The sequence below is a fragment of the Diabrotica virgifera genome, chromosome 5 (assembly GCF_917563875.1).
Source record: "Diabrotica virgifera virgifera chromosome 5, PGI_DIABVI_V3a".
NCBI classification, from domain to species: domain Eukaryota; kingdom Metazoa; phylum Arthropoda; class Insecta; order Coleoptera; family Chrysomelidae; genus Diabrotica; species Diabrotica virgifera.
The window spans coordinates 90,505,183-90,532,225 of record NC_065447.1 but is presented as its reverse complement, the minus strand read 5'-3'; the positions used below and the strand labels follow the sequence as shown (position 1 = coordinate 90,532,225).

Here is a 27,043-nt window from a genome sequence, read left to right as displayed (position 1 = left end):
TTACATGTTCGGCATTAATATTACCGTCAGAAGTATGTGGAAATGTAACTCGCATCACCTTTTGGGCGCTACCACCACCACCACGAGAATGATGACCGAATTTGTCGACGCTCATAATGGAAATGATGTTGTCATTCCCAGTTACTCTATTATATTAGCTTCTTTTAGTTCATTGATGATAGCCACGATTTCGTTGTCGTGAGATGTGTTGCCGGCGTCTTTTGAAGCCACCAAGAGTTTCAGCCGATCAACTAACTCATTGACATCATCCCAATAAATATACTCTAAGGGTGCAGCGTTGTATGTTAAACGAGAGTCATCCAACCCCGTTCCTGTGACCGTAGATGAAGATGCTGACCGAGCTGTTTTCGTTCTGGGTTCAAGTTCTTTTTGTGATCGAGTTGCATGCTTTTTCATTGTTGTCTCAGATGGTTTGAATAGAGGTTTAATAATTGCATGGTATTTTTCTCCGCTGGACCCTTTAAGACGTCCTAAGGCATCCAGATGAATTTCTGTGTTAATCAACAGTGTTTTATACTTTTGTAAATCGTCTTCATTATACTGTTCTGGGCTGGCATAAAATAACAGGTGGTATAGGCCTGGCGTACCACCTAACCTACGTTCTTCAAAATCACGTTCTCCAATTATTACTATGTCTCCATTGGTTTTGTCAAAGTTTATTCGACGTTTTCCCAATATCCATCCACTAATAGTATCATAAAATGGACCATAGTTTCTATCGATTTTGTCATCTTTTCTCAAATATTCTTTTATGTGCTTGTGACTTAGTGGAGGATAGCGGCCGATAAATTCTTCTGTGGCATCCATCGGAATCTCGTTAGAACCGGAGAGTGGCTCTTGAATAATGTTTTCATCAGGTGTCGCTATATCGGGTGCATCAAGAAATACATCCTCCTCATCCTGCTCCTCCTTTTTCACCTCTTCTTTTTTAACTTGTCTAAACTTGTTATCGATAGCATGATGTAACGTTTTTGATGATTGAGCAATATCCTTGAGAGGTGTCGAGATTGGTTTAAAAAGTTTATTTAGTGACTCATCTCGTTCAGTCTTGCCTAATTTCAATGCCAAATATTTCTTGCGAATTGCTCTAGCCAACTCGGCGACTTTCTTCTTGCGCATGGCAATGGCAACCGTATCATCTGACATTTTGTTGACGACTAAACAATTAGCTTACAATTTTATATATTTATCAAATCCTTTGCGGTATCGACCATTGTTGAGGGCAAAATCTTTCATAATTACCAGCGTGCCATACCTGTCACGCCAACATTCTGAACACATTTTTTTAAATTGATCAAATGACACGTCTGGTGATACGTGTTCATCAAATATATGTTTTAAATTTATCTCGTCTTGCTTGAATAATACAATCATGTTACAATTGTCTCTTATTAGCTGCTTCGGTATTTTTGAATATGTTTGGCATAAATAAGCGGCATCGATATCTTTATGTCTGCACATGGAATAATACTCGCGAATCTTCTGCTGTCCATCACATGCAACATCGTCAAATAAGAACACAGAGTTTGCTTGAGCTTCGTCTGGACCGATAATTTCTTCATTGTCTTTGAATGGAAAATACCCAACACCTTTAACTTGCGCTATTACATCTTGCAGTAGTTGGTATTTCGGTTGAAAGAGGGATTTCGAATAAACATATACATTTTTGAATTTGGCGCCATTTGGATTAAATAAAAGTGATAGCATGACATTAGTTTTTCCGCATCCACTTGGACCGCAAATAATGGCCCTGAATGAGTTTGGTAATAATTTTCCATGTTTACTGGTTGTCACTTTCTGGACAATGTCTAGATTATCAATTGGCAGCGTCTGCTCTTGTTGAACGACCTTCATCGTGTGACATGTGTAGTAAATAAGTACGGCAATATATTATAGATGTCGCCACTTGCATGTCATCAGTCCAATGTTGGTCTTCGAAGGAGGCGGTCTCGTGAACACTCTCATTAATAAACTGCCGATTGAGCTTCATATTCCTGGTGGTTATCAGTATTGTGGACCTGGAACAAAACTAAAAAAACGTCTTGCACGCGGAGATCCAGGAATTAATCCATTAGACGCAGCGTGTAAACAGCACGATATCGCTTATTCGCATCATACATCTCTCGAAGAACGCCACAAGGCCGATAAAGAATTGGAAAATAGAGCCTGGGAGCGATTCAAGTCTAAGGACGCTAGCTTTGGTGAAAAAAGTGCTGCTTTAATTGTAACCGGTGGAATGAAAACCAAAAGAAAGTTGGGAATGGGACTTCGTCGTGGAAGAAAGGGACGTTATTCTTTCAATCGAGATGTTGTCTCACAAATCACAAAGTCCATGAAGAGAGGAGCATCGTTACAAGATACTGCTTTGACGGCTGTACGAATAGCAAAATCGGTAATTAAAAGACTTGGCGGTCGCAAAGAAATTGATGTCCCACGAGTATTGCCACTAAAATCTGGAGGTTTCCTACCCCTCATACCTCTATTTGCAGGTCTTTCTGCTTTGGGGGCTTTAGCCGGCGGTGCAGCAGGGGTGGCGAAGACTGTGGTTGACGCAAAGAATGCCCAAAAGAAATTGGATGAAGACATACGTCATAACAAGGCGATGGAACACATCGGATCAGGTCTGTACCTGCGTAAGAAACCCAGAGGTGGATTTGGCTTGTATTTGAAAAAAAACTTCCAATAAAGCTACCCAATCGTCCGCTGTACGACTTGGACATTGCACATTACGCAAAAATGCTTAAAATACCGCATTTTCGAGGAGTTTTCATGAATGACACTCTGCCTAGAGACGGTCCTCGACAGCGAGAATGTGCAATAGTTAACTTGGATGTGTCCACACATAACGGAACACATTGGGTAGCATATAGAAAGACAAACGATGACGTAGAGTATTTCGATTCATTTGGTAATCTGAAGCCGACCAAAGAACTTGTGAAATATTTGGGTGCACGTGCCAGAATTTTCTACAATAATCATCAGTATCAAACTTATAATCAAATCATTTGTGGACATTTATGCTTAAAGTTTTTATATAATGGAGCATATTAAAGGCATGGAACTGCTTATGGATCACATGTTTCATAAAAAACGTTTTGAGGAATTCAGTAAAGAAGAACTACAATTAATACCGCTAGATTATATTATACGAACTGTAGAACCTATAGAATTGTTATATATATGGCATAAATTGCCGGGAGAATATCGAGGAGAATGGAACTTGCAGATACTACTTCCGTGCTTCGTACATTACAACAGGCCAGATTGGAGGACTCACTGGGATGGACCAGCCAATTCTCAAGCATCTTGCCATTTATGTAAACTTGCTTTGGAACAAATAAAAAATATGCGAACATAAAATTGATTTTTATTCCGCTATATAACCTATTAATCTATTGGTATGAATCAGTCATCATGTCGCAGTTGTTGAGAGTAGTTAGTACCAATTATACATTTTCATTTCAACCTTTCACACCAATCGTGTTGGATCCGAACAAAGATTATGAAATAGCTCTTCGTGCCTTTCATTCCTACAACAGTATACCAAACATTGAAAATAACAAGTTTTATTACTACAATGACAAAAACCAATTGACAAAATTTGATTTTCCCGATGGATGTTATGAAATTGTCGATATTGAAGAATACATACAAAAGAAACTGGGTGCTGGCAATGAGCTTCGACCGGAAACGATATTTAGTCTAAAACCTAACCACAACACGTTACAGTGCCAAATATTTAGCAAATATAAGATTTCGTTTAAGCAACCAGATAGTCTTGGTACAGTATTGGGATTTTCTCCGGCAATACTTCCTCCCGGCAAAACATATTCTTCGGATCTACCTGTTAGGATTATTAAAGTATCTAGCATACGCTTTGAATGCAACATTAGTACCGGAGCCTTCGACGGTAACAGACCTGGTCACACGATCTATGAATTTGTCATACAATCGAATCCTGGGTACGCAATTGACGAAACTCCTCACAATTTGTTGTATTTACCCGTTGTGCCACAGCGTGAACTTACCAATATCACTGTCTTGGCTCTCGATCAAGAAGGACGACCTGTAAACTTTAGAGGAGAAGAGAGCACGTTGGTTTTGGAACTTAGATCACGAGGGAAATGGGCCTAGTAATAAGGCCATCTACTGCTCCAAGAACGTCATTAGTTGTGCAGCAGTCTAAGCGGCAACATCTTACGTTCGCAAACAAATTGTTTTTACAATCACTTGGTTTTAAACTACAAAAATGACAACAATGTATGGAAAACGAGCACGTTCAGACAGCGTAGTAATGCCTCCAATATTTGATATTTATCGTAAGCCAATCTTTGATGAATCAATTCGAAAGGCTGAATACCGAACTTATGCACCATTCATCAAATCATTCAACTGCAATGATATTGTTGAATTTAGCATTAATCAAGTTGACTCGTTTTTTGCCATGAGCGAAACCCTGTTATGCATTAAAGGATCACTTGAAATAACTGGAAATGGCGATGTCAAACTAGCAAATAATGTGGGTGCCTTCCTTTTCGATTCGTGTACGTACAGCGAAAGCGCAAGGGAGATGGAAACAGTGCGGGATCCTGGCATCGTAAGTGCTGTACGTGCCATGACATGTTATACTCAAGAAGATTCTAATTATATGGTTATGGCTGGATGGAATTACCCTAAGGACCCAATTCTTAACGATACTTCATTCAACATACAGATGCCTCTTAAGCACATTTTTAACATTTTCAACGATTATCCAATGATTACGTGTGGTCGTCAAACAATAAGACTAGTTCGAGCTCGAAACGACAACGATTGCATTGTCATTAAAGAAAAACAAAACGCTGACAAAACTACAACTGTTACAACCGCCAAGATTAAAATTACCAACATTGAACTCAGAGTGAAGCACATATTTCCAAATGATGAAATTAAATTGGAACTCATGAAATCCATTCAACAAGATCAGCCTATAGTTATTCCATTTAGAAAGTGGGAATTGCACGAATTGCCTGCCATTACCAAAGGTGCTAGGCGTGAAGTTTGGGCTGTTAAAACTAGCACATCCGTTGAAAGACCACGTTATGTCATTGTTTTCTTTCAAACAGGCAAACGTAACACAATCACATCTGATCCCACATTATTTGACAATGTCAGCATCCAAAGTATTAGATTATCGTTAAATGGAGAATACTGGCCAAACGAGAGAATGCAGTTGGATTTTAACAAAACTGACTACAACGAGGCCTATTTCAACTATACCGAATTTTACCCAAGCTACATACATTCCCAACAAAAACGACCTCTACTTGATTTCTTAGCTTTCCAGCATCATGCGTTGTTCGTTATCGATTGCTCGAAACAAGAAGAAAGCATGAAAGCATCCACCGTTGACGTAAAACTCGATATTGAAGCGTCTACTGGCTTTCCCGCCAACACCAAGGTCTATTGTATTATTATTCACGACTGTGTAATGGAGTACTTCCCTCTCACCGAAATTGTAAAAAGTCTAACTTAGACGCATGAGGTGTCAGTAGTACACGAGCAGTCATCATGAGAGTAGCATTCATAGATATTCAGGGATTCGATGTGGACGGGTGGTTTGTTCCCAAAGAACTTACCATCGAAATAGGTTTTAAACGAAGCCATTACATATTTTTACCTCCGAAACCATTCAATGCGCTAAGTAATGAGGATAAGAAGACGGCATCATACGTGGAGAAAAAACTGCTTGGTATTCGATATTCTGATGGAGATGTAGAATTGTCCAAACTAAATGAAATACTTGAAACCAAGTTGTTGTATGCCGCTGATTACATATATGTCCGAGGAGAACAAAAGGCCGAATTTTTAAGCAAGAAATGCCACATTTTTGGAGTTTTTCCCCTTCTTATTGATGTTTGCAAGTTTGATGGTACGCCTCTTGCTACTGGAAACGTTGGTCCTGCTACAAACCCCTGCCACGCTGTTGGTCTATTTTCATGCACCGAAAGAAATGTGGATCGTCTACGACACTGGTTTTCTTCTACTGTAATACCGTTGTAATTTTTTTCTATGTATTAATAAATATGTTGGAGATTATGTTGGTTTTTTTATTTAAACACCTTATTTATTGATCAAGTCTTATATTACATGAAGATTGAAATTTTCTTTTTACAATTTCAAAAATAATTTTTAAAATTAAAATAAATACAGATGCTAATATTACACAAGACATTGTCTATTTCACTTTTCATATTCTCGCTGTTGGTGGCTCCCATGGTGTAGGCTGAATACGTCTTAACGGATATGTAGCTTGTGGTAGTTTTCTAAAGGCGTAAAGACCTTGCTGCTGCTGCTCTTCAGACCTCCACGTTTGCCCCTCAATATGCAGACTATTGAATTGGCTATTAATTTGTTTTAAATCCTCATATGATTTAATATCTTTATTTAACAGGCTGAGTTTACTTTGAAACTCCATTACCCTATGTATGTACTCGATGGGATTCATACTAGTACTGATCATGTTCTGCGTGAAATGTCTCAATAAATTCCAACTTTGGAGCACATCTCCTGCGTCGAACGTCGTTCACGTTACGTTATTCACGGTAAAATGTCACGTTAAAGAGGTACACTGTTAGGATGGTTTAAAGATAAATAGTCTATGCCATTAGGGAATAGAGTGTAGCAGAGACCATTAGAGGCCATTAGAAACCATCAGGTCACGTTATTCTCGTCACGTTATTTACGTCGCGTGATTCACGTGACGTTATGCACATCACGTTCTGTTAGGCACTGTCACGTTCTGTTAGGCACTATACGGAAAAGAAGAAGAAGAATTGGCAATTAATGTTGAACGTTGACAGAAGAAGAATTGATAGTTGCCATCTGTGTCGCCACCGCTTTCATTTGATACCTCATACGTCAAAATCGGATCATTAGCAAAGAAGATATGTTGTAATGCCGTTTTGGCAATGTCAATGATTTGTTTTTTAAAGGATTCCGCAGCTCGTTACCCCCACGCAACACGAACGTGATCACATGTTTACATTCTCACGGTTACGTTGTTCATTTCAGAGATAAGATTTTCCATGTTTTGCAAAAACAAGACCTTGTGGGTTTTAAAAATATGCGATAACATTTACACAAATAACAACTGTGGTTACATGTTATCATCCGACTCCATCCGGCCTTTTAGCATTGTGGTTTGTCATATCTTTAACGGATTCCTGTTGTTGCAAAAATAACGTCTGCACTCTTTTCTTATCAACCATACACACCCGGCATGTTAACAAACAACTTAAAATATTTTTGTAAATATTTCAAATTATTCGATTTTTCATAATTTGTACAAATATTATATTTTCAGCCCTATATATGATAATCGTATAGCATTTCGCATTTTTATACATGTTCAGAATGGCCCATTGTCATGTACTTCACCCCAGAATGGTCCATTGTCATGCTCTTCATCCCAGAATGGCCCATTGTCATGATGATGATGATGATGATTATATTGCATTTTTATACATGTTAAGCATGGTCCATTGTTACCCCCCCTAGAATGGTTCATTGTCATGATGATGATTATATTGCATTTTTATATATGTTAAGCATGGCCCATTGTTACCCCCCTAGAATGATCCATTGTCATGATGATGATAATGATTATATTGCATACGGTGAGCGGGAATCGGCATACCGATTCTGGCTCACTTTTTTCCCACGGTGAGCGGGAATCGGCATACCGATTCTGGCTCACTTTTTTCCCACGGTGAGCGGGAACCGGCATACCGATTCTGGCTCACTTTTTTCCCACGGTGAGCGGGAACCGGCATACCGATTCTGGCTCACTTTTTTCCCACGGTGAGCGGGAACCGGCATACCGATTCTGGCTCACTTTTTTCCCACGGTGAGCGGGAACCGGCCTTACTTATCTACTTACTCCATAAAGTTTCATTGCTCTACAGATAATTATGACTTTATATTACAATAAATTTAATATCACCTACTGCATTACCTATTACCACTTGACTTTAAATCTGAATTTAGTTATTAATGATTTTATTGATTGACACTTTTAATATAAAGAATTTTAGCAAATTACTACTGTTCAATTTTTCCATTGCAACTCTTCAAACAAATTTTTACAATCAGATAACAACTATTGCATATCCGACCAATCTTGTCTAAAAATTGCACCATAGTCCAGGGCCCATCTGTTTTGAGATGGACGTTGAGAGGTGACTCAATTTTTTTTTGCAGAAATTGCTTGAAAATAAATCAAATAATAATATTTGGGTTTTCCTCCCTCTCAAAAAGGTCCGGAACGTTGTTTAAATAATTAAAATGTCAAAAAATGAAAGAAAAATTCGATTTTTTTCTTCGTTTTTTGATTATAACTTTAAAAGTATTCATTTTCCAGAAAAGATGTACTGACATAAAAGTTGCGTAATTAAATTTCCAACAATATAGAATTAGTTAAAAGTTGAAAAAATAGTCACCCTTGTTGCAAAATAGCAATAATTGCGAAAAAAACCATACAAAAACAAGTATTGGCATTTTAGGTTTTTCAACCATTTATGCTACACTTATGATCTTCATATTTCACCCAGAAAAACTTTATGATACAGTAAAACAATACTGTAAATTTCATTAAGATAGGTTCAATAGATTTTGCAAAATAAATTTTGCAATCCAGCTTTCGCAAAAACAATTCATTTTTTCAAAATGTTACAGGACTAAAAATAAAGCAGATAGCAAGTTGAATTTTTTTTGCTTATAGAAGTGTACTGTACCTTTCATTTGCAATTTACAAAATTAAAATCAATTAACTACCACGGTGTCAGGAATTTTCTTAAATAAACATTAATTATTGGTGCTACGCGCAGGACAGCGGTGTTCGATTCAAATGAAGTTGATTTCCACCAAAATTTCTTCCAATCTTCATCTAACATATTATTTTCTTACTCTATATTTTGTTGTATTTTAATATTTTAATTCCACAAAAACCAAACTAAGTTTATTATTGTTTGTGAAATATTGTTTAGACAATTGTATATGTTTAAAAATAATAAATTTTTATTGTCAAATTAAAATACATGAACAAAGAAAGTTTTTGCTAAAAAAAGTGTTATTTCAAAGGATAGAGTATGTGTTTTTATTTTGAAATAAACAAATTTATTTATTTATATCGAAATGTAATAAAAATTAAAATGTATCAATAATTATCAAAGGTCATTGAAATGCCCAATCAGAGCAAACAATTCCTGACGCCGTGGTGGTAAATCGATTTTAGTTTTGCAAATTTCAAATGAAAGGTACAGTACACTTCTATAAGCAAAAAAAAATTTAACTTGATATCTGCTTTATTTTCAGTCCTGTAACAGTTTGAAATAATAAATTTTTTTGCGAAAGCTGGATTGCAAAGTTTATTTTGCAAAATCTATTGAACAGATCTTAATGAAATTTACAGTGTTGTTTAACTGTATCATATAGTTTTTCTGGGTGAAATTTGAAGGTCCTAAGTTTAGCATAAATGGTTGAAAAACGTAAAATGCGAATACTTGTTTTTGTATAGTTTTTTCCCAATTATTGCTATTTTGCAACAAGGGTGACTATTTTTTAAATTTTCAACCAACTCTATATTATAGAAAATTTAATTACACAACTTTTATGTCAATACAACTTTTCTCGGAAATGAATACTCTTAAAGTTATAATCAAAAAACCAAGAAAAAAATCGAATTTTTCCTTCATTTTTTGACATTTTGATTATTTAAACAATGTTCCGGACATTTTTGAGAGGGAGGATAACTCAAACATTATTATTTGAGTCATTTTCAAGCAATTTCTGTAAAAAAATTTGAGTCACCTCTCAACGTCCAAATGTACTAATATTTTTACAGATGCGCCCTGGTCTAACACCCAATTTTACATCTATAAGTTCTTTAACATCCTGAACAACATCTAATAATCCTATATAAATAAAATCTGCACAATTAATTAAAAATAACATCACTTTATATATAACTAACAATTTTTCTTTTCTCGGTTTAATGTAGTGTTTTCTTGCTTATCCCCTTAAGATCCTGCCAATGTTTTGTTAATACATTACGTTCAAATCTATCCCTCTACCAACCCTCCCTTTAGCAAAGTGCAGAGAAAAAGTATGATATTGAATACTACTACTATGCTCTTCCCTTATACCGGAAACATTTAATTTTAGTTTAACCAGGACCTGAAGATGCTGTGCAAAGTGTAGACAGCGAAACCGGTCGTCAGTTGTAAAATAAATTGTTTGTGAGAACATCTATCTTTTCTTTACTGCACTAGTATGGACTCACACATGCAACCCATTCATTTTCATAGCTACGACTATTGCTGAGACTAAGACAGATGTTTTATTTTTCTTTAAAATACATTAACAAATATTTTAAAATCAGTCTTCTTTTAACTGACTTTAATTAAAAGTCCTCTCTTTTTGTCTACGAACTTTAACATTCCGTATATGCATTTCGCACCAAATTACATTACATATACGTGTTTCTCACCTCGCCGCCTATTGGTTGAAATATGGCCGCGTGCCGCAAAGAACCAATAGAAAAGTCCTAGGTGCCAAATACATATACGGAATGTTTAGATGCTTCCCGGATTACGTGTAGTGATGACATATAATCTGTCACGATTATTATCTTGTTCATCTTATCCGCATTTGCGTGCAGTATTGCTTGGTAGATTGCATAAAGTTCTCCAGTTAATACAGTTGCAGTATCTGGAATTTTATATTTGAGAATCTATGTGTTGTTAATAATTACCACTCCGACTGCATTTTCAGTTTTAGACGCGTCTGTATGCTGGTGCTACAGTGTATATTAGATATACACTGTAGTACCGTGTAGTACTGTATATACTGTAGTATCGTATACTGTGTACTCGAAATGTGAGTTAATTACATTTCTGAAGTGTTATATGATGAGATTAGGGTTAGTGTCATGGTACAAAGGGCGTCTTTGTACCATGGGTTAGTGTTATTCTTTTTGAATTGTAATATACTGCAATTGACTGTTAGAATTTTTACAGTCCAAGGTGGAGATGAATATATATTTTTTTATTGATAAAAGGGTGAACATTTCTGCCAGTTAAGTAGTTTTATTACATGGTGGATTCTGTGAGAACATGGGAGATTAAAGATTGAAGAGTGAAATAGTGATTAATAGTGGTAAACAGCTACTGTTTAAGAACCAATAATCGCTGTTTATATTGCACTTTGCACATTAGCAATGGCGCTGTAGTGCCATTTGCACTTTATATTATAATATAATATAATATAACCACCAAAATAATATAACCACCCCTATCTTCGAATATAATATTATTATGTTCGAAGATAAGGGTGGTTATATTATTTTGACTAACTCATACAAACCCTGTACAAACGAGTTATTATTCACATATTATAAACCAGAATTTGATAATTTTAACGATGTTCTATACCTTCTTCTTCTTGATGTGCCTATCTGTGACGAATATTGGCGATCATCACGGCAATCTTCACTTTATCTGCAGCAACGCGGAAAAGCAGCACATATGTTGTGTTGAAGCAGATTCTGAGAATCTCTAACCAGGATGTTCTTCTTCTTCCTGGATCTTGCTTTCCAAATATTTTTATATACATTAATAACATTAATAGTTAGTACCAGTACCAACATTTTATTTATTTTTTATTTAAAACAGTTGTTGTGTTGGTATTTTAGTTCAAAATTACAATATGAGACCATCTGGAAAACTAATTAAAAAGTTCGACACTCAAGACATTTCTCTTTTCATTATTGTTATAAAAAAATGCTCTACTTTATTATTCGACAAAGAATCGCACTAAATAAAATTGATTACTTATACTAGCACAACAGATTTTGTAATTGAAGTTTTTGTTACCGTACATGTTTGATACAAAATTTATCAAAAAAAATTAAACAGCATACTGTTATAGACAGTTTTATAGCAGTTAATTGAACGGCTGCAAAATATCTAAAAATATCTTTCGTCAACCATGATATATCAAAACAAATTAGGGGCAGCTATTGTCGATATATACATTGTTGTTAAAAAAAACAGAACCAGCAATGCAATCGTAGCTCGAGGTATATTTGTGGCATATTTTCTGGAGGTATTTCATCTAGATAACACAATCAATCAATTTCATGCCATAACTTTATTGATTTAGATTTGTTTTGTCGTTATGGCTGAAATGTGCTACATCATACAAATTGTTACTTACCCTTGAATGATTTTTAACATTTCTTCGTCGCATTCATTCAGTGAATGGAAGTAATAGAAACAAGAATTTTAGGTAAAGGTTATCAAGGAAAACTAATTAAATAAGTTGCTTGATTAATTTGGTCATAATATGTTTCAAGAACTGTATAGAAAGAAGATATATTAAATATCTGTACATTAAATCATAATAGTATATTATGCAACCAGCATTTAATGATGGTCATTATGAAGCGAGTATTTAGGTATGGTTCTGAGCAAATAACTTATAACTTTAAAAAAGCAAATTTTCCTGCCTTATATCGAGAACTGTACGAAACGGATTGGAATTTTCTGGATACTACTAGTGACGTTAATGTAATTTTAAGTAATTTTGATGATAAAATGTTTTCTTTGTTTAATACGTATATTCCAGTTTATAAAAATTTTAGTCATAAATATCCACCCTGGTTTGATGCTGACATCATTCAGAACATCAAATTAAAAGCAAAGTATTGAAAAAAATTTAAAAGATTCAAAAATCATTGTGATTTGCTTGAGTTTCAACGGTTAAGACACCTTGTCAAATCAAAAATCAGTTTGGCATACAATGTGTATGTCGATAACATTCAAATATCTCTATCCATCAATCCCAAGAAGTTGTGGTCGTATGTTAATACGAAAAATAATAGTTCAAGGATTCCTGGTGTAATGAAATATAATGGCATTACTACCTCCGAACCACAAAATATTGTGAATGTTTTTGCAGAATTTTTCAATAGTGTTTTTCTGTCATCTGATATTAATTTTAAAGCTAACTCTTCATCAGTTAACGCAGATTATTTAAATTTTTATCCTATTGTAGAATCTGAGATAATTTCTGCTAGTAATAAATTGAAAGACAAAATTACGTGTGGACCTGACAATATACCATATTTTCTGGTTAAGGATTGCATAGGTGCCTTAACTCTGCCACTATTAAAAAAAATTTAATTTATGTCTTCTGAATAAAGAATATCCAAGTCTCTGGAAGGAGTCAAAAGTGTGCCCGGTATTCAAAACTGGTGAAAGGGATCAGGTAGAAAATTATAGACCAATTTCCATAATTTGCAATCTGTCGAAGGTTTTTGAAATAATTTTGTATAATCGTATTTATTCAAGAACTCGTAATCAGCTGTCTCAACACCAACATGGTTTTGTTTTCAGTCGGTCCCCTGTGACAAGCTTAGACACTGGTCACACAATGTATTTTAGAGGCCCTAGATAATAGAAGTCAAGTTGACGACGTCTATACTGATTTTTCGAATGCGTTCGATAGAATTCACCACGGAGTATTGCTTTCTAAATTATGCCACTTTGGTCTTTCTGAGGTTGCTGTTACTTTTATGAGGTCTTACTTGTCAAATAGAACGCAGTTTATTTCTTACAATGGTTACAAATCGGCAAAGTACCTTGCTTCTTCAGGGGTTCCACAAGGTTCTAATCTAGGTCCATTATTGTTCTTGTTATTTATTAACGATCTGCATGAATCTATTTCTGCACCATGTTTATGTTATGCTGATGACTTAAAGATTTATTCATTGATAAGCGACCTTAACGATTGTCATTTTCTGCAGAGTGAACTGAATCTCGTACATGAATGGTGTAAGGAAAATCATCTGAATCTTAATGCCAATAAGTGCAAAGTAGTTAGTTACTCCAGGAAACAGTCTACTGTATACCATCCTTATATTATTGATGGCAATGAACTGGAACGTTTGAATAAAATTAAAACCTTGGAGTTATATTTGATTACAAACTTACTTTCGTTGAACATCTTAATATAAAGGTTAGAGAAGCACTTAAATTTTATGGATTTATAATTAGAAATAGTCGAAATCTCACTAATACTAAGGGCCTTAAATTACTGTTTTACACTTTTGTACGCTGTAAACTGGAATATGCCTCTATCATTTGGTCACCGTTTTATGATGTACACATCCAAATTATAGAACGGGTTCACCGTAAATTTTTAAAATTTTTGTCTTATAAAATTAATGGTATATATCCTACGAGGGGTATCAGCAATAATGAGTTATATAGCGGTTTGGACGTAGTTTCATTAGAATCTAGACGAATTAATGCCTCCCTGGTATTCCTGTACAAGCTACTACATAATCTCATTGACAGCCCTGATATTCTTCGACAAATAAATTTTAACGTTCCGTCTTATCCAGTAAGAAATTTGATTACGTTCAGAAATACACAAGCTAGAACTAACCTTATGTTAAATTCTCCTCTATTCGTCATGTGCAGCTATTATAATGCCTTAAGTATTTACTGCGATATATTTAACTGCAGTTTAAATCAACTTATTTCTATGGCCAAGATCTACCTAGGTGATTAATAATTTATTTCTTTATGTTCAAATTTAGTGTTGTAAAATTTTTGTTATATTATCGGTACCTTTGAATTACTAATATTTTATTTAATTTTTTATTTGTGTAATATTTTGTCCTGTAAATGGATTCTCTTGGATAATAAACGCTATTTTTATTATTATTATGAGGCATCCGAAACGAGCCGCCAAGCTCCAAGTTTCGTATAGGGCAAAAGCTTCATAATGATAATTAAATGCAAGTTGTGTACATGATTTTTTCTATCATCATTTACAACAAAAAATATATTAAAATTTAATAATTTTGTAACGCAAACCAATTAAGTAGTTTGTCAGTTTGTTTACATATTGAGAACTGTCAAAGCGTATGTACCTATTTGACTCGCCATGGATCACTGCGCGTGTGCCGCCTTGATCGCGAATGTCATAATATCGCGATTCTATTGGTTAAAAATCTGTATCGTAATGAAAATCTGCATCATAATGAGGTTCATTATTAGTCCAGGAACCGAAGCTTTTCAGCTCGCAATTTTTACAGAGTGGGTCGATTTGCTTGAAAATTTGAGAATAAGTAGTGGATAGTCCAAGGATCAAGATTTATATGATGCCGAAAGGCGCTTTTACCATGGGGGTGGTTGCCATCACACCTTGGGGTGGAATTTTCTTATTAAATTTTGACCGCAAAAGTTGATAAAAACATTCATTTTAGGCAAAAAATTTCCTATACATTTTTTTGATAAAATTAATATTTTTCGATTTATTCGCTTTCGAAAGTGTTAGTTTTATATCGAAAAAATCAATGTTGTTCTGAAGCTATTTTCTTGTGTCATTTTTAAAATTAACTAGTTTTGATGGGAAATAAGCGAAAATTTTACTAAAAAAATGATTTTATTAACGTTTCGACGTCCAAATCGGATGCCGTTGTCAAAATACAAAAAATATTAATGAATTAAACAAAAATGTTGTGGCTTAGTAAAAAATTCTTCTAATAATTTATTTAATCTGACTCATTTATATCGGCAATTCAGACATACAGTGCCGGCAAAAAAAATCTTTACATTGCCAAATAAATCACCCAATTTGAAGACAATTTGCATGCGTTCTGTCTGCGCTTGTTGGGGAGGGGAGGTGAGGGGGGGATAGCGTACTTGCAACGGCAATTATCTGTAGTTTACGGACCGCTTGGCTTATTTAGGGTATTCTGCCCATTTGCACTGTGAACAGTTGGCTTTGTGCGGGAAGTCAGGGTTAAACTTCTTCTCATTTACCGCGTAAAGTTTGAGATCGTCAAATTGTAAATTGAACAGACAAATATGGGTCGAAAGAAACTCACAAAATAGGAGAAGGTTTGTGCTTTAACATTACTGGAGAAAGAAGACTCTGTAATTACCGTAGCACGTGATATTAGTGCTTCAAGAGGGGCTATTTATCAACTGAAACGTTCGGCTGCTACATTTCAGTTGATAAATAACCCCTCTTGCAGCACCAATATCACGTGCTACGGTAATTACAGAGTCTCGTTTCTCCAGCAACGTTAAAGCACGAACCTTCTCCTCTTTTGTGAGTTTCTTTTGACCCATATTTGTCAGTTCAATTTAGAATTTGACGATCTCAAACTTTACGCGGTAAATGAGAAGAAGTTTAACCCTGACTTCCCGCACAAAGTCAACTGTTTACAGTGCAAATGGGCAGAATACCCTAAATAAGCCAAGCGGTCCGTAAACTACAGATAATTGCCGTCGCAAGTACACTATCCACTCTCCCCTCCCCTCCCCACCAAGTGCAGACAGAACACATGCAAATTGTCTTCAAATTTGGTAATATATTTGGCAATGTAAAGATTTTTTTTGCCGGCACTGTATATTATACATTTTAAAGTAGAAGACTTTAAAATGATATTGCCAATATTTATGAGTTGCGTTCCTGGGACGACTTTACTGAAAAATAGTTCATTCGATTACATGAAATCAACCCCAACTCAAGAATATTCGTCACAAAAAATTATAACATGTGATCTGTCTTTAAAAAGACAACCACATGCAACGGTGCAGTATAATTCTCGCGTTAGAGATTCCATAGTAAATCACGAGCGAAAACCAGGAAAAAACCTCGTGATACTATCCCGGCATCGTGAGTATTAGGTCTTACTTTGGCTTACTCTCAAAACTAATAATAAATTCTGACATTAATATGTACAAATGTTATTTTAAATTTTAAATAATATTAATAATACATAGATATATAAATAATAAGTAAGTAGTAAAATTTTAGTAAAATTGTGGCTTATTTTCCCAACAAAACCAGTTAATTTAAAAAATCAATGTTTTTCGATATTATACTTATTTACGATTTACTCAATTTTTGCCGTAGAAAATTTTTTTTCAAACCAACTGCTTAAGATTTAAATAACCTACAATTTCATATTTAAACACTTTTTCGTATCTCTGATGCTAATCTTTCTATTCTGAAGGAAATGGCATTTTTTACCAAACTACAAAAATTCGTTATTCGTTTTAAACTCGAGTTTTTTAAAACTAATCACGCTAAGCCAGTGAAACTTCTGGAATTTATTACCAATACATAGATTAAGAAGTATGAATAAGGCCAATGGGTGGAATGCATAAAACGTAGTAGATGCTATTGCTTAAGCAAATAGTGTCTAATTTGTAGCATTTTCTTTTACATAAAAGTAAGTGCTGTGTTCAGAAGACCGTACTACACAACCGAAGTACCTGCTACGGACCTGAAGGATCTACTACTAAACGTAATAATAATAATATCGTATGGCATTTTTGCCGGGGAGATCCTTTCGGATAGTTCCAGCGCCAATTACATCTTTAACCCTGTTTCAAGTAACTAGTGTCGATGTACACTAGCCCAGGGGGACCGACGGCTTAACGTACTCTCCGAGGCACGGTGAGACGGCTCGTGTCATTATTGGAAATGAAAATGGTTTGTCTTTGGCAGGGATCGAACCCACGTCTACTGGCGTATGAGGCCAGCGTTTATGCCATTACCCACGGCCGCTCACACTACTAAACGTAGCGCCAGCCGTAGTGCCCTTGTGTGCATCACACCAATCGTATTAAAACTAGTTTTTCATGTGCTTTTGTGTTTTGTGAATTCACATTTTTACGTACCTAATTATTATTAGAATAAGTAAGTAGTGAGTAAAAATGAGTGGTTCAGATTCCGAAGCAACAAAAGGGTTAGGCGAGGATAAAAATGAACAAGTATTGTGTGTTAATCATCTTGAAAACTATCAAATTTTATTTAATAAAAGAATGATCCCAAAAATTAAAAATGAAAAAGAAGCTACGTTGGATAAATTAACTGCTGCCGTTAATGAAATAATAAAAAAACCTAGATTCAAAACCTAGATTCAAAAAAACTGGTAACAAAAAAATAGTACTGACTGGCAAAGAAAATTCTATGAGTTATGGAACATAGGAGAAAATCCAGTCTTGCACAGGGTACCAGGTGCTTGTCAGGCCGGTGTAACAGAGGAGATTGGGGTTTCATCACAAAAAATAATGATGAAAACGTTCTCTTTGACTCCAATTCTGGTTGCCAAAAACTAACAAGGAGAGCTCCCAAATATCCTAATGCGAAGGAGGAATCGCTAATAGAACTACAGAAGACCTGCTTACGAAAACACATTAAAGCAGCCGAAGCTCAAATTTCTTGTGCTCGAGCTCAACAGTCTTCGGCAGAAGCTCAGGAACGAGCTGCGAATGAATTGATAAAGTTTACTGAAGCTGGTGAGCAGTTAGTCAACCATATAGAAATTTTCTTTTGAATGATATATTTGAAATTAAAAATAATATTAAATTTTCTCTTCGTTTTCACCCCTGTAACTTATTTAAATAAACAATATAGAAGTTTTTAGGGACTTTCGGCCCTCAGTAATAATGTAATCTTTTAATCTGCGTTTAAAATTTTCAAAAACTTTTATTAGTTTTCTCAGGATTTAAAAAAATGAACGCAATTGAAAATCATTTGACCCAACATTTTGCTGAAGTATTATACATTTTTGTAATCAGTATTTCAGAAGCTTTTAAATTGTGTGTCATGTAAGGTACTTTCCCATTTAAAAAATCAAAGGTATAACTGTCACCTGAAGAGGAATTGCGCAAGGTTCGAAACATTGATGCTATAATATACTATGATTATTTTAAAAATTGACCTCTCCGGGCGTTTTGCTTATATACTAAAAATAATTGAGTTAGTATGGTGGTAACACTTATTCCAGCCCACTGTATGAATAAAACTGCACGATTCATGATAATTACCTAAATATTTTACGATAAATATCGTCATTGTATCTTTCTCCTGGTATGTGCATTTTTCTACGACGAACATTCATAAATGTTTTAACACAATTTTTTAACAAAAACACCTACGCCGAAGTCGTTCATCCACCAACTTCACCTAAACTGAAGCAAATTCTACTAAACTAGCAAATACTTCAAAAGCGTAGTACATCCTTCTGTGTATCTGGTAAATAGTAGCAGATGCTACGGAGGAAAGCAAATGTTTTGTAAGTGTAGCAAATTCTTCAAAAATGTAGTACGTACTCGAAGCATTAGCAGGTACTACGTTTTATGCATTCCACCCATTGACTAAAAACACCTCTAACTTACATTATTAAGCTTCCAATTGGATTTCTCCTTTTTTTTAAATACATTGATTTTTTAACCGTAACTTTTTTATTGTTTATCCTAGAAAGTCTGGTAAAAAAGAATTTTGTAGGTCTCTATAAGACCTATAAGTCTGTTAATATTAAATCCTTTTAAAATCCTAAGTTGCAAAAAGAGCTGACTGTAAAAGGGTAGGAAACTATGGTTCTAGGTTTTAACTAATCATTCCAAGCCACTCAAACCTCTAGTACCTATTAATAATAAATAAATAAAGAAGATCAAATAAGGTCAATGAATAATTTTAATTAGAGTGGTAAGTAGGGGGAAGTTTCCGATCACTTTTTCGCTGAAAAAAATAGGGACCGACGTTATTTTATTAATAAGTCACTTAATTTTTGAGCTAAAGACTTTTTTATTTCTGTAGATAGATATTTTTAAATACTTTAAATTAGTTTGAACAAGTTATCTTTGAAAAATGCACAATTTTTCCGTCTTTTGAGTTTGAAACTACAATATTTAGCATTTGACAAAGAAGAGCTAACATATAATTAACATATAGTATTGCTCGATTACTATTGGTCTTAAAAAAAATAAAAAAACTGCTTTGTTTATTTTTTCAAAAGGTACGTTTTTGTTAAGTAAAATTGTTTTGATATAACGGAAACTTTTTGAGTTATTAGCAGAAAACTAACATTGATATTTTCGATATAAAACTAACACATTCGATAGCGAATAAATCGAAAACTATTAATTTTATCAAAAAAATGTATAGAACGTTTTTTGATTAGAATGAATGTTTTCACCAACTTTTTCGGTCAAAGTAAAATAAAAAATTTCCACCCCAAAATGGGGTGGCAACCACTCCCATGATAAAATCGCCTTTCGGCCTCATATAGATTTTTATCCTTGGACTATCTACTACTTATTCTCAAATTTTCAAGCAAATCGATCTATTCTGTAAAAATTGCGAGGTTTTGTCCTATTTTAAGCTTCATTACTTGGACTATAATGATACAGGTAGTGAAATTATAATTGAAATATTATAGTATGAGAATAGAAAAAAGTACATTAAATATTGTGCTTACTTGACAGAGGAATATCAATAATAAATGGTAAATATTACAATTTTACAATGTGAGTTAATTTAATTATTGTAGAAGAGAAGAAAACAAGCAGGCCCAGAGCACAATTTACGAGACAATTGGTAGACGACTAACGAGTGTTAAAAGTACGAAATTGGAAAACCAAGGCGAAAGATAGGAAAGAATCGACGCTGATTCTAGAACAGGCTACGACCCACCATAAGTTATAGAGCCAAAGATGATGAGTTAATTTAGTTATTGTTTCAATATGTTTAAACTATTTCTGACTCATATCAATTAGAAAATTAGTTAGTGCAGATGTCAAGTTAGATACTTTTCAGTCGCTATCTAATTTGTCAACAAAGTTAGTATTTTAAGTCGCTCCTATTAAGCTATTTATATAAAAATATTGATAATTGTCAGTGTCAGTAGAAAAAGTAATAAAAAGTTGGAAAATTTGTAAAAAGAACGAAATCTGACTGAGTTTCCAATAATTAGTTGCAGCTACCCTAAATTTGATTGGTTTTACTTCGATACCTGGCAAATTAAAGAGTAGAACAAGATAAAGAATTTAAGTTATCTTATTCCCAACAGTTATACTACAACTAAATCTTCTTTTTCAGCCTTTTTGCATCCCCTCCTGAACAAAGGTCTTCCCATGAGTTCTCCATTCTTCTCGATTGTGTGCTATTTGGTGCCAGTTTCTCCCCATTTTTGCAATGCACAATGTTTCTCGTCCACCTTTCGATGTTTTGCCGTGCCACGTGTCCTACCCAGTTCCATTTCATTTACCCAATTCTTAAAATTACATCTTCCACCTTCGTCCTGCTTCGAATGTCCTCATTTCGTATATGTTCCCTCAAAGATACTCGTAATATAGCTCGTTAGATCGCCATATGTGTCTTACTCATAGAATACAACTGTTGAATACCCTTTTCTTTAGATTTACTGGTAACTTTTTTTGTCATCACAAGACTAAGTCTACCTACTGCTCCCCAAGTCATTCGGATTCTTCTAGTTATCTCTGCCGTGTGATTCTGTTTCGTGTCACCTATTTATATATCGGTGGTTTGGAAGAACACTGTCAGAAGTCGAAAAGTTCTAATTTTCAGGAGCAACGTTTTAAAATTTTAATGTGCTAGTTTTCATTATAATCTTGGTAAGGTAAAACATAAGAAGAAAAATTTTTACAATATTATAACCCATTATTATCATTTAAATATAAATAGAAACACCTTTCTTCTTTTCACCTTTCTTCCTGTAATTAGCATTTGGGACAATTTTTCCCAAAATTTGTTCGAAATGTTACTTGTATTACTCATAATAATTCTATATATACGCACATATTCTAATATAAGGAATACTAACCTAAGACGAAATGTAAATGTCTTGCATTAAATATTAAACTCAAAATCCTAAAAAGTACGATCCTTTTTAACTTGTAACACTGTTCTCCAAAAAACACGTGGTAATTTCCACAACAACTGAAACACAACTATATTGCGCCGCTTTTCCATAAAATATAATGCATGGGTTTGACAGAGTCAAACTATCATAAGTCGCCATCTAGCGGAAATTATATGAGTGCAACTTTTGACAATTTTTCCCATAATAAAGTTTAACATTTAGAGTTGGTTAGAGGGTAAACCTCAAAAATGGTAATTTTTTAGTTGTGACATTCTTCTTCCAAAACAACGATATATTCTTTTACATTTTCGATCTCACTTCTATATAAGTCCATTGTGATATTTTGATTTGTCATCACTTTTTTTATTTAAATTCATTTTTAAACCGAATTTCTCACATTCTTGTTTAAGCTCTCTTAGCATGAAGATTAGTTCCTCTGTCATCAGCAAATCTTAGGTGACTTAAAAATCTGGCATCAATTTGAATTATTCTACGTTGTTCCCAATTTAACTTCTTGAACACATCGCACCTTTAATAAAAAAAAAAGAAAAAAAGAAAAAAAATCAAACAACACAGTTTGTGGGAATTTGCAGTCAAAGTTTTTAAGTTTTGCACAGTACAGGTTAAAAATTAATTTCACAAAAATCATACGGGTTAGAGAAATTCTAAAGGTTGGTGTGGAGAGTTTAATTAGTAAGCTCTTAGATTTTAGTAAATGCTAATCCTCTCGTTTATTGTTAAGGGTGCAAATGTGTTGTTCTTTTGATAGTTTATAGTTATTTCACTTTATGATTAAACATATATTCTGCGCCGATGAAATAATTCTACATGATGCTCTTTTATTGCTAAATGACCTGACATGTAAAATAAACAATTAGGTTTGTTGCAGTTTTGATGTAAAAACTTTGAGTTGACACTGAATTAATCCTAGTTGTTTCTATATTTTCTTAAACACAAAATGAATTTTCGTTTTCTTTATAATAAAATACTGATTATTCGTTTATTTATCTTTATTAACAAAATTGCCTGATTACAAAATTAAACTAAAACATCAGTAACACTATTACTCTGGGCTAATTAGCAAAATACAAGGAAAAGTTATTTACCAGCAATTTTATTGCTGGAATCCAATCTTATTATTGTATGTATTAATAATATAGGTATGCAAAGTCCGCAGATAGTGTGCTACTTTTTTATAAACAAAATGGCGCCCGAAAATCGTGTTTTTTTCAATTTTTGCTCTATAACTCCAAAAATTTTAACTTCACACCAAAAACATCCAAATAGAAATTGACCCCAATTCAATTCTGCACAGAGACGTGTTTTTCCCGATTCAGTTCGACGAAAACTTTCTCCGGAAAAAGCGGGTTTTTCCAACAAAATCTTTAATTTTCAACTAAAATTTTAGATAAGTAATTGTTAATCAATGTTTAAATAACTTAGTAATATAAAAGAACCTTTCATATAGATTATAATTTCAGAAGCACATTTTTTTTTCTTTTTTGGCTTGGACTATGGTCATTCAGCCAGTCTCAATCATAAGTAAATGTATTAAAGATATTGCCAATTAGTGAAACTTGGTTATTATAATATTATTACAATTTTTTACTTCTTATTTACCTACTCATTACAGCTAATGTACATACTATGTTAATAAATATAAATATATTATATTACTTAATGTTTATCAAGAACACATAGTGTATACATTTTACAAATAAAAATATTAATCTTAATATTAAAACAAATGCATTCTTTTTTGTATCTTATTTCAGTTTTTTTTTGTGCTGTTTTTTGTTTTGTTTTTTTTTGTCACTACGATAGGATGTCAACCCGGTTCATCCCCGCGGAGGTTTAAATCCTCTTAGTGATTTTTTCTTTAATTTTTTTTTTTATTAATTTTCTTTATTTATTTTTTTTTGTTTCATGTTTTTTTTTTAATTTTTTTTATAATTTTTTTTTCTTTTTATTTTTTTTATATTTTTTTAAACATATTTTACAAATACTATACTATATACAAATATTATAACTAATTACAATAATATTTTACTATCCGACAAGAAAGATACCAAACAGTCAAAAATTTTCTTTTTATTCAGTGACAGAATAAAGAGAATATTTACAGGGAGTGGGATGTTCTGGTCTATAATTCTTTTAATTAGGTGATTGGTTAGGTGTTCATGCTTTTTGCATTCAAAAATGTGGTTCAAGTCACTTTTAACCTCACATTCTTGACAAATATTCGAATCTAATATGTTTATTTTAAATAAATGTGCAGGATAACATGCATGTCCAAATCTAATTCTACTGATGGTGGATATGTATTTGCGAGGGAGGGTGAAATTCTTATACCAAGGTTTTTCTGGAATAATCGGTTGTATCAAACTGTATTGTGTTGTTGAAATGTTACAGTACCTTTCCCAGTGTGTTTTCCAGCTCTTCATCTGTTCAGTTCTTAAACAAGCAAAAGCATCTAGAATGCAGGGCTGATATTTGGTTACTGTTCCATGGATGAGGGAATTTTTAGCTAATTGGTCTACATGCTCATTATGTGTAAGTCCTGAATGTGCTTTGATCCACATAAGTTTTATTTTTGGGGTGTGTTTATTAATTTCAAATAAAATTTTTTTTATTAAAAAAATGTATGGATTAGAAGTACTACAAGGTAGGTGAGGTGTTTGAATAGCAGTAAGCACAGATAATGAATCAGATAAAATTACTGCGGAATTATAGGATGCCAACTTGAAATAAATTAAAGCCTCATATACCGCCGTAGCCTCGGCAGTAAAAATGGAGAAATTTGAGGGCAGTTTAAACATTTTTTCTATAAATTTATCTGGAATATAAAAGGCACAACCAGTACCATTTGAACTTTTGGATGCATCTGTATAAATACAAACAGATTTTGACCAATTTGTAAGGTAGTTGTTTAAAACAATACTGTTTAATAAAGAGTGCTCATGATAACTGGGTTGTATAATATCTACTTGATTTAGTAACTCAAAGAAATCTTCGAAATCTACCACTTTATTTGCAACTGCAAGTTCAGTATTATTATCCGCAGTATTTCGAAATGCGTCACATAACGGTGGCGAGTTTTTGTGAGCCCAATATTTATTTGTTAAATCAAAATAATTTAAAGTACTAATTTCTTTATATAAACAAGTGTTGTAACATCGGATCTTAAGAAGAAATTTTTGACTGAGATATTCCCTTCTGAATTTAGTCGGCGGTTCCATTGTTTCAACATAGAGTGGTTCAATAGGGGTAGATCTCATAGCACCTATGCAACAGCGCAATACTGTGTTTAGAAAAACATCTATGCGACCTAAAATATTTTTACTAGCCGATCCATACAGTACTGAGCCATAATCTATAATAGATCTGATATATGAACGATAAAATAAAAGACATGTTTCAACATCTGCACCCCACCAAGTTTTTTAAGAAAATTTAGTGCTTTACTGCATCTATCAAGCATAAAATCAACGTGCAGTTTCCAGGTCAATTTGGTATCCAGAATCATACCCAGATATTTTACTGATTTACAAACAGGAAAGTAATCATCATTTAATTGTATTTGTTCTCTTTGAGGTACATTGTGTCTAGTGAATATACAAATGTTAGACTTGTTGTTTGCTAACTCAAAACCATTTTTTTTAAACCACTCACAACAATGTTCATGGATATTTTCCAATGTGTTTAAGCCATCATTATATTTTTTAGATTCAGTATAAATACAAAAGTCATCAGCATATTGTATTATATTAAACGAAATATTGTCGATACTAATATTATGAAAATCAGCTGTGTAAAGATTAAATAGAAAAGAACTTAAAACTGACCCCTGTGGGAGACCTGAGCTATTAAAACGTGGTCCAGTGAGTTTATTATTTTCAACCCTGATATATATTTTCCTGTTTTTGTAGAAATTGACAATATTTTGAGCTAGAAGAAAAGGTATTTCGAATCGATGAATCATTTTGTCTTTTAGCATATCTAAATTAACACAGTCGTATGCACCTTCAATATCCAAACATAACATTGGTACATATGTATTTCGAGAATATGCATTTTGAATATGAGTTACAATAGTAGCGAGGGCATCCATAGTACCACATCCTTGTCTGTAGCCGTACTGAGAATTTAGAAGTAGTTTTTTCTCATTTATCCACCATTCAAGTCTTACTTTCAGTATCCTTTCTAAAACTTTGAGAATACAAGACATAAGTGAAATTGGTCTGTATGATTGTGCCAGATTCGGATCTTTCTTTGGTTTTAAAATTGGAATGACAATGACTTCTTTAAATTCTTCCGTACCTGCATATAGGACTTCATTAAATATTTCCAATAAAAGATCTTTAGCGATTGCAGGAAGCATATTAATCATAGGGTACTTAATATGGTCATAGCCAGGACTTGTGCTAGGATGATTATTTAAGGTATAACTTAGTTCAGTTAGGCTAATAGGTTGAAATAAAAAATGATTTTTGTTATATTTTTTTTTTCGTTCCATCAAATCATCTCTTGGGTTTTTGGAATAAAATCACCGTTCTCCCTCCGGGAGTTTCAACAACCCTCAAATCGCCGGCGATACAACAACGAGGACCATGTCATCAGGGCTGCAACCACATAACCAAGACTGCAACGACCAACATCCGTAGGCCTGGTGGAATACAACACCTACAACCCCAGAGCCCGTTGCAGAACCAGCAGCAGTACCATACGACATCAAGAAGATACCATCAGTTACCAAAAGCCATAAGTATAATCCAGAATTGTTAGTTTTTGGCAAGAATTTAAATACATTTGTTAATGCAATTTACTAAATCATTTTATTTATTATATCTTTATGAACAATAAACATGATTAGTTAAAAACTATGTTTTGTTTGCTTCCATTCCAATTTTCAGAGTTCATATCTAAGGTTAGGACAAGACGAACACACACCTGAGTGACTGAGCTAAGCTAAGGGTGTAACGATGGCTATCTTAGTTGATTGGGGTAATATTTTCGAATATTATTTCAATTAGCGGGGTAGTCAATCGCCTTAACTCGTTACACTTCCATCATCAGAGTACTGATGATGGAATTGATTTATTGAGAGAAGAAACCCAATTGACCCAGCTTTGTTTTGCAATACTTTTTAGTTGTTTTTTGGTACTTGCCATAATTGATTGACATTTTATATAGTTCTCAAAATTACGTTCTTTTTTATAATCGTTGAGTGATAATTGACGCTTTTTAATAATCATGTCACATTCAGTATTCCACCACGGTGACGGA

The 27,043-nt window shown here is 33.8% G+C and overlaps 1 protein-coding gene across 1 annotated transcript; it reads left to right on the top strand.

The window, feature by feature from the left end:
• The first annotated feature begins 4,279 nt into the window (after positions 1-4,279).
• LOC126885400 (uncharacterized) lies at positions 4,280-5,536 on the top strand. Its single transcript, XM_050651965.1, has one exon. It carries the CDS (start codon positions 4,280-4,282, stop codon positions 5,534-5,536), a length of 1,257 nt encoding a protein of 418 aa, XP_050507922.1.
• The last annotated feature ends 21,507 nt before the right edge of the window (positions 5,537-27,043 follow it).

What these genes read in the sequence shown, in the direction of transcription:
- LOC126885400 (XM_050651965.1), top strand. Translation starts at nt 4,280, where the DNA reads ATGTATGGAAAACGAGCACGTTCAGACAGCGTAGTAATGCCTCCAATA.